The sequence below is a fragment of the Pararge aegeria genome, chromosome 16, assembly GCF_905163445.1.
Source record: "Pararge aegeria chromosome 16, ilParAegt1.1, whole genome shotgun sequence".
In the NCBI taxonomy this organism is placed as follows: Eukaryota; Metazoa; Arthropoda; class Insecta; order Lepidoptera; family Nymphalidae; genus Pararge; species Pararge aegeria.
Genome location: NC_053195.1, coordinates 9,326,537 through 9,339,405, shown reverse-complemented (window position 1 = coordinate 9,339,405; position 12,869 = coordinate 9,326,537). Strand labels below are relative to the sequence as shown.

Here is a 12,869-nt window from a genome sequence, read left to right as displayed (position 1 = left end):
CAGGAAGCAAAAAAAATTGTTTTTACTTTAGTTCAACGTACAAATTGTACAGTAAACTCGATCATTGTCATGACTGAAGTAGCTTGACACAATAAGAAGATTGCATTACCTAAAAAATATATACAACAACATAGAAACATCTTATTTTAAGTAGGTATGTTTCAATGTATGTGTGCGCGTGTGTGCGTACGTGTGTGTGTCTGTGGCATCGTGTCTCCCGAACGGATGAACCGAATTTGATTTTGTTTTATTTGTTTGAAAAGTGCTACTTATATTCTGAAAACCCGATATTTGAAGTACCATAATTTATATTTCAAATATGACGTTCTAGTCTGGAATCGTCTCATTAACTGAAAACTGCTCACTTTTAATACCTATTAAAAATAATAAAGCTTACATTCTATACACTAAGTGGAGGGTGCTTTACTGCTTAGGCTAATCTACTAAGTTTGTGCAAATGCAATCTCCGAGAGATAGAAGAAAGACGAATCAACAACTTCTTTCCCTTCACTAAAAATCGATCTTTTACACGCATGCGTCAGAAATTCTTAGGCACCCTACAGCTCTTCTGTCAACTTATGCCGGTCGCGTTTTGTTGTATGAAGACAACATATAAATAAAACAAAACGAACGAGAAGATTTTAGGACAATGTTAAAAAGTTTTGATTAATGTGACGAGCTTATAATATCTTAATATGTGCGATAGAGGATAAAGTAATGCTGAAATGTAAAAATGTGTAAGCCATTAACTTCCATCAATGCGATTGTACATATTTTAATACATAGTTCCATGGGTTTTTGACTATTTAAAAAAAAACCTCTCGGGTAGGTATTAATTTTTGAATAATTGATCTATATGATCTTAGGAACACTTGAATATTCTGAATGAAAGCTTAATACGATAGTAAAGACTTTTTAGTAAATCTAGTTTAAATTTGAAAATGGTGAAGTGTTATAAAAGCGAGTGGGCCGAGAAAGAAGAAAGTGATCTAGTATTTTGAAGAGGATGAATGAAACTTTAGGACGCGGGTACGCCCGCATTGAAGCAATACGAGCCGCACGAGGTGAAGCCCTAACGATGCCGGAGCCCGGGGCGCCGCCTCCGGATAGATATAACTCTGTCTATTTGACCTTATTTGTCGCTGGTGCTGCTTTCTTACTGCCGTTTAATAGGTAAGTAACTCTATTACAGACTATTTTTAAACTATTATAGGTATGTTTCGTCGATATTGAGCACCAACGATTAACTTTTCATAGTTAAACCAACTAAGATTATCTTTTTATTTGGCTGCAATTATTTCTTAATCCTAAATGGACCTGTTATTTGTGTAGGTACATTAAGTGAAAATCTGATAACGATCTTCAAGAAGGGAATATAGAACCTTTCTAAAGTTATAATTTAGTATCTAGTTTCTATTTACTTATTGATATTTGTAATTTTTTAACTAAGGCACAGTATAACCATAAGCCATCGTATGATATTGATCTTTTGTTTAATGTCGGTTTTAATTATTTGACATAAAAATCTGTTCTTTTTCACAATCCGGCGCTCCTTTTCTTTTTTCGCTCCGTTCTCTCCGTTTTTATAGGTATTAAATTTTTTGAAGCTAACTGAAAATATAAATTGAACTTGATACTAATTTTATTTAAAGATATTATAAGTATAGATAGGTCGATAAAAATATATCAATATAAGCCGGTGGTAATCTATAAAAACCAGTTGATTAAGTTAATTCCTTAGTTTATTATCGAAAAGGGCAAAAAGGTTACACCATTTCTCTGAATGATAAAACAATAACGCAAAAATAATCTCTTTTACTTCTAGACAGGCGGTATTTGTCATCAGTGGGCTGATGATTATGATTATTCTTTACAGTTTTATAATGGCGGTGGACTACTTCCAGCATCACTACCCCAAGACGACGATAATGTTCGACATGTCAACTGTGTACATAGTGTCAGCATGCGTTGCTGTTATAACTAATAACATTCTGCTTGACTTCTTCACTTATAACACCAGGATTACATTTGGTTTGTAAAATTTTAAATTTTCATTGTCTACACATTGTCTACAGAAGGAGTCTACACAACAAAGCCTCCCGCCGATACAGCCCGATAACTTGACATCGTCGGCTTCATTTTGAGAAAATTTCGTCGATGACTAAACCCCAATTAACGACGCCAATATGAGAGGTACATTGGCGACAGATGGTGATATGTCCACTTACATTGGCATCATTTATTGAGTTAAGAATATAAAAAAAACTAATAATGGAAGTCTTTTATAGGCAAATAAATATTAATTGACATTATTGTGAGGTGCTCACTAGGTACATTGATTAACTTAATACTAAGGCAGGGGTCCTAAACGCTCCACGATCCCATATCCAAATAAGACAAGTTCATAAACAAATTAAGCAATTGCTTAATGGCATCATGTCTAGAACTTGAAAGGCACGTATCATATATTTCATTTCCGTGATTACTTATACAACTATAAATACGTTAAAAAAATAATGTCCGATACTAGTTTAATCGTGGATAGCGAGGCGTGGACATCCAGTTAATTCGGCACTGACGTTTGCGAAGCATCTTGGAAGTGGTCGATTTCTGCCTTCGACAGAGTTAAGCCGCCGATAACTAAGCCTGAAGCTGCGGGATGGCTACTTTTTGTGTGTAGACTCCTTTAGTAACTTCCTCGTTACAAACAAAAGCACAACATGCCGAAATTTCTGGGATTTCCTTATCCAACTAGCAGGTATTAATGTACTATATATGCAACCAGCCTAATGATAATACCTATTACCTTCATTTTACTTAAAGGCGTAATTCTTTTAATCGTAATTTCTATAAATAGGCCAAGTAGATGGCACATTGTTACTGGAAAAGGATCGCCTATGAACAGAGCAACCAACGCAGGGCCTTTCATTCATCAACCTGTAGGGTAGAAGCTGTATTTTAAACCGGCAACCTCGTTCTTCAGACCGGAACACAGCAGCAATGCTGCTTGGCCGCTGAAACAAACATGGCCGTAATGCCATCAGGCCGTCTCTGGACGAGCTCTCTTACAAAAAGCTCTACGGCTTCTGAATCTTACTACTTAGCTCTGCTACCTTTTCAATATCACTTTAATAACATTATATGGTAGTAATCATTAACAAGCGCTAACCAACAACGTAGCATGGTGGGTCAAAGCTTAATTCGCGCTCATCAAGGTATGAGACGAAGTGGGACCAAGACTGATGACGATGATGATAAGCTAATTTTATTTTTGCAGGCATATTACTGTCTCTTGCAACAATGATATTCGTAGCTGTCTGCAATATCGGCTGGGATGGTTTCTCCTTGAGTGTATCATACACAATCAACCTGGTCGCTATAGGAGTAGTGGCCTTTGGGTGTACAATCCAGCAAGCATCGTATTATGGATTTACCGGTTGCCTACCACCTCGGTACACGCAGGCTGTGATGGCGGGGGAAAGTATGTGATCTAAGTACATATTAATCATAATCCTAATTATATTATGCTAATATTTTATCGACCTTCCCTGGCGCTCCTAAATAGCTGACGTCTGGGTCAATTATGCTGTCGTTTTGGAAGAGCGACCGATGTTCGAAAATGACAGTGCGTTATAGATTCAAAATTATGTTTTCCGTAATGAGATTTAAAAACGTATTTAAGAAAAACGGTTAATACTTAGGTACGTAAGCACTAGATGACTGCATTTCATCTGTTCGTACAAAAACATGTTACATTTACATTAAATTATCACAGCTAAATATGTACTTATCGTTTGTTAAGCATCTTAAAGTGCTTGATTTCAGCCAACGATAAAGATACACAACCCAACCAACTTAAAAAAAATTGGTTGTCTGTAAAGTCGGCTTACTGACGATAGTTGAACGTGACAACGTCGTAAGAAAATACTGACGGAATGGTTGCATTTTTCAAAAGAAAATTTTATTTTAGTTGTTTGATAGATATTATCGTTTCTATAAACAATTGACACCACACTCACTTTTCACTGCACTTCACCTTGCCGAAAACATGTAAATGTATTATTGTATAGAAGCTGTCCACTCGGACGCATCGCTCACTCAAGTAGGAGAGAGACAGATGTCGAACGCGGAGGCCGACTGTGCCTCTTTGTCGCTCGTTCCGCGCTCTCGCTTGCACATCAAGCCTTGAATGGAACGCCTCAGAGCGAGGTAACGCCGCATACGTCATGTTTTTTCGTGCGTGCAGCCGGCTCCATCGAATTATAAGACGTTGTCACGTCAAAAAAATCTTAAGCCGCCGACAACTAAGCCTGTTTCTGCGGGTCGGCAACAGCTAAATATCACAGCTAAATATGTACTTATCTAACATTGTGATAGGAGAATTGAGCACTACACCATATCGACAATCCTTGCGCCTTACAATGCAGCTCAAGTGCTGATAGGTGTTGAAAGATTGCAAGAATGGGGCTTTTCAAAATTTGTTACATTTAAAGTTAAATTTTGAGGTTCCATTATTGTATATCATAGTTGTATTGTGAAGTATAAAGAGTTTTTACAAAAAAAACGCCTGCTTGTTGTATTTTTTTAATCCCCCCTAATCATCTGTTTTCCTATGCCCTACCCCGAGGATGCAATCTGTCTTCTTCAAAAGGAAGCCAGATTATCCGACTTTATAATCATCTTTAAAGATTATAAGTCTTGAATATTCATAGAAGCGGCAGGGAAGGCTAAATACGTGAGAAAGAAGACAATTTTATTTTTGCTAGAAAAAAGCAGATCCAACATTCTGTCACCATTCCGAGGTGTAACGACGTTCGCCGGGTCAGCTAGTATTAGTTTAGATATCGATTGATTTAAAACACTTAATTGCTCTATAATTTTCTAGGCGCCGCCGGATTCTGGGTCTCATTGGATCGAATCGTCACTAAGTATGGATTTCACCAACCCAAACGCAGTACTTTTATGTTCTTCGTGTTCTCAATTCTGATTCTACTCGGCCACTCCATGTTGCACCATGTCATGATGAGGCATCCTTTAGTGCAGCATTACTTGCGCCTGACAGTCGAATCGCGGCACCGACGGCGTATACAGCTTCATCTGAATCCTACAGAAGATGCCACTTTGGTACGTAATAAGTAATAACTACATATAAATATGTTTTCATTTTTCATTTTAGCAATGAATTCAATCTTATCTGACGGTGACTGGTGAGTGATGATGCAGTCTAAGATGGTAGCGGGCTAACCTGTTAGGGTAACCTAAGTAACATTAAGCCCATACGGGGACTTACCCCTAATCGATATCTACGCGGCATTTGCAACGTTGGTTGCACATCTTTGTTGGTAGGGTGGTAACTGGTAACTAGCCGAAGCAGAGACACCAGTCTGAACAAATTGTTTTAACCGGGACGTTAGCACTACTATTTAAATGACGTCAAAAATGTAAGAAGAGGTCTCAGGTAGAGGTCATTGTTTCAATCTTCATCTGTTTCAGATGGAGAGTGAGGCTGGAGAACCTAGTTACGGAGTTCTGAAACTGCAAAGCCCAGCACCGTCTACGGGAGTTGGTAAGTCAGTCCATAGGTATATCAAAAAAAAAGGTTTATAAAAAACATAACTTTGCATTATGCACTTTTATAAGACTTGATAGAAACCTTCAAATCAAAAAAAAATTAAATGATCTGAACGAAACTGAAAGGTAGCTATAAAATTTTAATAAACCGCCTTAAAATTTGATGTTTGTTTAATCTTTTTAGCTTATAATTCAGTTATAAGTTCTTGACACTCATTTTTGAGGTCAATATGACAAGCAATAAGCCAATAAATGCTTAAACTATACCTACAAACCTATTTTTTGTTGCAAATAAAAGGACCCAATGTGTTGAGTAAATAAAAAAAAAATAAGTTTATTTTGCTAATAAAGGAAAAAAATAATAACCGGTTTATCTGTATCTGGTTTTTTTTCACTTTCAAAACATAGAGTTTAATACCAAAAATATTATTTTAGCCGAAGCTGAAAATACGTTCAGCTTCTCGAATCCTGTATATTCGCCAACGGCCACAGCACCTGTCCCGCTCGTGTCTCCACCACCAAGTGTATCTGAACCATCGGCTTCCCCGTCAGCTATCTTGCGCACACCAAGACCCTCGTATAAAGTTGAAGATGTTGTCTTTGAGTCACCCGAGCGACCAACTTCATGGAGAAACTTTAAACGTAAGTAAACTATTTCTTTGTTTTGTCGGGCTTTGCACACTTCTATGTCTTCAAAGTCATTTAACTTGTTTTTGTTTTAATAGTTAATGTAATTATGCTGTATGCTGAGGTGAGATTAGAATATAGCTGTCACCATTTTTCCTTTTCCCGCTGTTGTCATACGAGGTGGCTAAGGGAATGGGCAGCAGCGTCCTCTGAGCAACTACCACCATCTACTGTGATAACCAACCCGTTTGCCCAGCGTAGTGATTATGATAAACCCTCCCATTGGGAGGGCCTTTAGTCCAGCATTGTTACTGGCTATTGATGAAATAATGTAAACGCAGCGTTGGTTGACCCCCAGCGAGGTAAGCCGATGACCTCAAAAAAAGTCAGGGCAGCTGTTGGACCCAAGCGGCAAAATACCGTGGTATTTGATACTCAGTATATTATTTAATGATCATAGACATGATGATCATGAAATTATTTACTCAGTACGTACCAAATCTGTATTAATATCTGACGATGTATATATGAACCTAAATGTTTAATACTCCACATAAACTGCAAAACGGATTTCAACGCCGACCTATACCTAACCTATACCTAATACTTTTAAAACAAGGAAAATAGCTAGCGGATTTCATTCTGAAAAATCCAAGAAGTAACGCAAAAAAAATGGACGAGTAGTTGTAAATATTTTACGCGTCAGCACACAAAACGTAAAATATATTATCTGGAGTACATTTTTATTTGGGGATGAGGTGTTTACTTTTAATAGTTTAAATCCCCGTCCACTATCTTTGAAAATGACCTTGTATATGTATTTATTTTATTTTTAAATATATTATTTCGATCTCAGGTGGTGTGTTATCTCGTTGGGCCGTAGCTCGTGCTATCTACCCTTACATGGTGTCTATCGGTCTGGTATACTTCACAACTCTAAGCCTATACCCTGGGATCGCATCTGAAGTGCCTTCATGTCGACTTGGCTCCTGGATGCCGATAGTACTGATGTCCGCTTTCAACTTCTTCGATTTTATTGGCAAGGTAATCTGTTTGACATTCGTTTTAATATGCTATGCTAAATATGCTTTGTGCATGCTTTCAAATGGATTATTGACAGTATCGACATGAATTGAATTGTAGTCGTTCATTTATACCATGTTTTACAAAATTAATTGCATATCTACTTTAAAGCCCGCTTACTGATATTTACTGTCAATAAATTTACAAAGTTCTTACATTCATCGACAGGATTCCTTAGGGACTAAAGCAAGTAGAGAATGCAAAATATAAATAGTCAAAGGGCAAAACGGAGTTGGTCCAGAAGACCCAACACTGAAATTGAGGTTTAAGTTTTATTATGCAATTTTTCAAAGACAGGTCGGCTGTCGTGGAATTACATAGTAGGTAAACGGTGCCAATTCTGTAAAATGTAGATTTACTAAGAGCTACTCCATTTATGCAAAACTGAACTAAATTAACATCGTGTCCAAAAAATTGGTCTAGTGACCCAAGAGCTGGCGCTTATTTAGCCTAACGGTTAAGTCAAGCAATTCAAAGGGGCAACAGCACCAGCATTTTGGGTAACATGCCCATAAGTGAATAGTTAGACGGCTTATATTTTTTGTAAATATTAATGTCTGATGTAAGTCTAACATGATGCGCATCCAAAGGGTCCAAAACAAAATTCCACGGGTAATCACTGATGCTCCCTGGTTCGCCCGCAGAGATTCATCAGTATCTCGAAATGCCAACGGTATTTGAGGAAATCGGCAGGTTCTGCAAAAAACACAAATAACGCCTAGCTAAACACCCCAACCGTCTTGCTAGCTCTCTATTAGTAGCTCCACGTATGAAACGAGCTGATGTGCTCGACAATTGACGGACGGTTGAGCGATGGCTCCCTCGTCTGTAACTGTCACTAACTCACGCAGCACATCTGATTATAGTCTCGCGACTGATTCCAGATTTATATATTAAAAAAAATATATTAATATATATATATTAATGTTAGTTTGTAATTATTATTACGTGCTTTCTAATTGGAATTATATTTAGGCCTACTTGAAATAAATCATATATACTTAATTAACAGGTACAAAAATAATATTAATCAATAAATCCCTGTCGAAAATAATAGCACTATACAGTATACAGTTTATGAGATATGTGGATAATCCCTTATACTTTATAAGGGATTTATAATTCATTCAAATTGGCACCATTCACTCGCATTCTGCTCACTTCACTACATGCAGCTCCCGATAAGTAGACAATGAATATCTTATATATTTATCTAATATTTAGCATGCTTGATCAGATCATTTGATCAGATCATGAAGTCATTAAAAACAATAATTGGCGTTATTTTACTACCGTGCCTTGCCGAGAACACCTTAAGATGTCGATTCTGGTCAATTTCCGCTAAGGAAGCATCGTGGAAAGCTCTACCTTAACCTTTACCTATTTTTAAACCTCTAGGATGGTGCTGGTTTTAATTCTTATTAGAAGAGCTATTTTGTGATAGAAATACTACTGCCGCGCTTATTTCTGGCCGCCAATCAGCATTGCTGTGTTCCGGTTTGAATTGCATGGTTGCCAGTTCAATTTAATTCATAATTCAAAATTCATTTCAGTGTAATTACAGTCACATGAGGCTGAACAACCACGCCTCCGTTGATGGAAATAGAGCGACACTTTGTAGGACATTTTCCGTGCATGTCATGCAAAGTGTTGCGCTGTTAATAGGCGATGTTATTCCACTTTCCATCAGGTGGTATATCTGCTTAATCCGACAATTTTTACAAAATAATATGATGATTTCTATATGTATTGTCATTTACGAGTAGCTGAAAGAATTATCGACTGATTGGTAAACTTTCTCATGTTTAACAGATAGCAGCAGCCTGGCCATATGAATGGAGTCGCAGTCAACTGTTGATGGCGAGTGGTGTCCGCCTTCTTTTAGTGCCTCTAATGTTACTTTGCGCAGCCCCTAGACATTCACCACACATAGTCGGAGACGTAAGTGATGCGCAACTTTTCATCTTGACTATGAAATTTATATGACACTATGGGTTAAAAAGGCGATAGTCTAGAGCTTCGGTTTTTTTCGGGGTGAGCGAGTTCGATCCTCGAAAAAAACCTCTAAATTTATGGGGGTGTAAATGCGATTTTAATTTGAGAAATTTAAAATATCACTTGCTTAAACGGTGATGGAAAAGAAACCTGCACGCCTGAGACTTCTCCATGACGTTCTCAAAGGTGGCGAAATCACCAATCCATACTTTGACCACAGTAAATAATATATTGACTGTGCGCGTCCTCTGTAGTATTCCGGCAAAGGATTGATCATGAATCAATGATAATGATGATGATGATTGGTTAAATAAGCCTATCAATCCCTAAAACCAGCGCGAGGAACTCTGGTCTGCTGCCCGAGCCACTAAACTTTCCAACAGTTGTTATCTCAAGTTCACCTCTCAGTTGGTGGTCTCTCTCTCTCTCTGTCGTTTTCAAATTGAGCAGTTTCTATGAAGACAACCAGTTAGCAACTTGTTGAACGAATTAGTGAATGGGACACCTGAACGCTTCGTATTCTGAGAAGTAATCAGTGCAGTGTTAAACCCGTATAAGTTTACCTCTCTATAGTTCTATATTGGGCCGAAGGCTGAAAGGTTACATTATATAACGTTTAACCGAATTAAGAAATACTTTCGAAGGGTGCAGAAGTATATTTATAGTAGAGTAAATAAATATAACGGTAAAAATATAAAATCAAAAGAAGCATATTTATTTTTCCATACAAACGAATACAAAACATTCTAAGTGTTTACTTATGACAACCAAATTGATGATAAAAGCCTGAAAAGTGAAAAGTACGCTATGCTACGCGATGCGTAGCTGATAGAGTGACAGGAGTAACTTGATTTTAATTTTGCATGTTATGGCTGTGTTTGATTTCTTCGAGCTAAAACTATGGCATTGGTTTACTCAAAAACTATCAGGTTTTCGTTTTCACAGATAAGTCTCAGTGACAGTGCATAATCTACCTTTAAAGGTCTCCTATTAAGTAATATTTCGGTTTTCATTTACACGTTGAAAGTTAGTCGTTAGTTAGTTAGTCATTTTAAACAGACTGTCCTAGAAGTTGTTACGCATTTTAACTCAGTTTGCCATAACAGTCGAGGTACTCAAAACACACTTTGAATGGTTGATATTGGTGAAAATATACTCGGAATTCTCGAATCTAACCGGATTCTAGTCAGGTGCTGGTCAAAACTAAGTTTCAAATGGGAATTTAGAAAATTAACTAATAGAAACTTACATTAATGGTAGGTAATTTTCTATTTTACAGGTGTACCCAATTATGTTTTCTGTTGTTCTGGGCTTTACAAATGGACTATTTGGATCTATCCCTATGATAATGGCTCCATCACGGGTTGGAAGGGAACACAGAGAGATTGCAGGTAATTGTAAAATTGACCTTCGTTACGATACCGGGAACGCTACAATAAACCGCTCTTTAACCAGTTTCTTGGCCGTGAGCACTGAGTCTAAAGCTACTTAAAAAGAACAAGCGCTCGCTTAAATTTCAATTCGGTAATCGGTTGGTTTTACATGAGTGGTTACTTCTATAGCAAATTGTTTCAAGCTCACAAATATATCACCAAGGATGCGCTCAAAAGTTCGGTAACGGAACCGTAATAAGAGCGGGTGAAAATGGTAATGGAAGCCAAATTGTCTTTTCAAACCATCCAGGAATCCATTAAATTTTGTGTGTATATTCACACAAAATTTCATTCAAATCGGTCGAGGCGTTTAGTACGAGTTAATTGACAAATACGCGTACAGAGAAATTATCGAGCGATCTCTGCCAGGCAACTTTAGAATAAGAAAAACAAGAGGAAAACAGACAATACATAACTAAAATCACGTCAAAAAAAAATTGTCTGCTTACAAAATTAAAAAAATAATTGTAACACTCATCCATTGAGATTATGGGCCGACGTGTTCGTTGTTGGTAGCTATTGGTAGTAATCTAATTCACTGAGTGGACTTAAGGATTTTGAAACATGATCTACTAAACTATTGTCCGGGAAATATACTACAACAACATACTTTTGTCTGGTGGAAGGCTTTGGCCGTGGCTAGTTACCACCCTACTGACAAAGACGTGCCGCTAAAGGATTTACTGTTCCGGTGCGATGTTGCGTGGAAAACGATTGATATGACTACCATACTTCCTAACAGGTTAGCCCGCTACCATGGACACAGAGCGGCACTTTGTGTTGCTCTGTTTATAGGCAACGGTTTTCCGTAAATAAAAAAAAATAAAAGAAGATTCAGTGCGATTTGTATTTCAGGTAACATGATGACGCTATCCTACAACGGCGGTCTGCTGTCAGGATCCCTGGTGTCCTACCTACTTTTAAGCATGTTGGGTGAGCCAGCTGATATGTGTCGCATATACCCAACTCCCGTTTTACCCACTATACCGCCGGTTCCCACTCATAATGGAAACGCTTCACTTATGCTACCCGCTATGCATTAAGAGTACCGATCTGTTTTAAACGTGGTTTAGCTGGTTATTACTTATACAATGTTTTCTCTCTATCTGTCACCAGTAATTTGACATTCACAAGAAGAAAACAAAACATTAGCGAATCTATGCAACCGCTTTACAACATTTATAAGTACGGCGGCGGTAAAAATATACGAGGTTATTTGGAAAGGGGGTAAAAGTGTCCCTGTACCATAGTAACAACAGTAGGTATCTTACACTAAAATTCCATTTACCTATAAGGAATATTGTTATTTCAAATAACAAATATATTTTTATTTTAATACAAGGGCCGCAACCTAAATAGCAGCAAATTTTTTGTGTTTGCGTGTGAATGTGTGTTTCATATCAAGGACATAATCCCTTAAACGCAAAAGGTTAAATTTTCATCGCGTATTTTTTATTAAATTTACTTTATACAGTTATTTCTCTATTATCAAGCTATTGATCCTACAAAAAGTTTTTCATTATCAGGAATACTTATATACCTACCCCATCGACATTTAATTCCCCTTTCCATCCAGGCCTTGTATAGAACAAACGTCGGTAGTGGGTACGTAGTCAAAAACTATTCATATTTATGTGATGAAATCGCGTATTTCCGAAGTGCATCTATAATGGAAACTCAAGCATGCGTTATTAATCTGGTCCCCACTGACACAATAGTTACGCTACACTTGTGCTAGGTACCTGCTTATTTAAATTACGTAATACCTAAATGTTAACTTAGGTGTTTACATACTATGCTTATTTCTTTAACTGTGGGAAGTATCCCTTCGATGTACGATCGCATATATTTATGAATTATTTCTACTTGTGTACCTAGGTTAACCAATGCGAAATTGTTTCTTAAAAAATCTATATATTTTTTAAATAAACCTACGAAAGATAATTAATTTTTATATTTATTTTTCTTCTTTATTGTTTATTGATCTAAGATGTGTGATACCTTTCTCACAGCAGGATAAATCTACGAAACTCTAACGGAATCGATGGTTACGTATAGTTCCATGTCCATCGGTCGGCCATGAAAACCGCCAAAATCTTATTATTTAAGAACTAAAAACAAAATTACCTACTGTCTATATTTCTAGAATACACATACAGG

General features: G+C 37.1%; 1 protein-coding gene across 1 annotated transcript; it reads left to right on the top strand.

Annotated features, from left to right (window-relative positions):
- The first annotated feature begins 819 nt into the window (after positions 1-819).
- LOC120630432 (equilibrative nucleoside transporter 4) lies at positions 820-12,329 on the top strand. The gene is made up of 10 exons (XM_039899663.1): positions 820-1,173; positions 1,877-2,031; positions 3,278-3,481; positions 4,886-5,124; positions 5,494-5,566; positions 6,007-6,213; positions 7,055-7,242; positions 9,094-9,222; positions 10,556-10,667; positions 11,565-12,329. The coding sequence occupies exons 1-10, from the start codon at positions 1,007-1,009 to the stop codon at positions 11,750-11,752; spliced, it is 1,662 nt and encodes a 553-aa protein (XP_039755597.1). The 5' UTR covers positions 820-1,006; the 3' UTR covers positions 11,753-12,329.
- The last annotated feature ends 540 nt before the right edge of the window (positions 12,330-12,869 follow it).

What these genes read in the sequence shown, in the direction of transcription:
- LOC120630432 (XM_039899663.1), top strand. Translation starts at nt 1,007, where the DNA reads ATGAATGAAACTTTAGGACGCGGGTACGCCCGCATTGAAGCAATACGA. An exon ending in CTACAGAAGATGCCACTTTG is followed by an intron (nt 5,125 to 5,493) that starts GTACGTAATAAG and finishes CATCTGTTTCAG; the next exon opens with ATGGAGAGTGAGGCTGGAGA. An exon ending in TTCATGGAGAAACTTTAAAC is followed by an intron (nt 6,214 to 7,054) that starts GTAAGTAAACTA and finishes TTTCGATCTCAG; the next exon opens with GTGGTGTGTTATCTCGTTGG.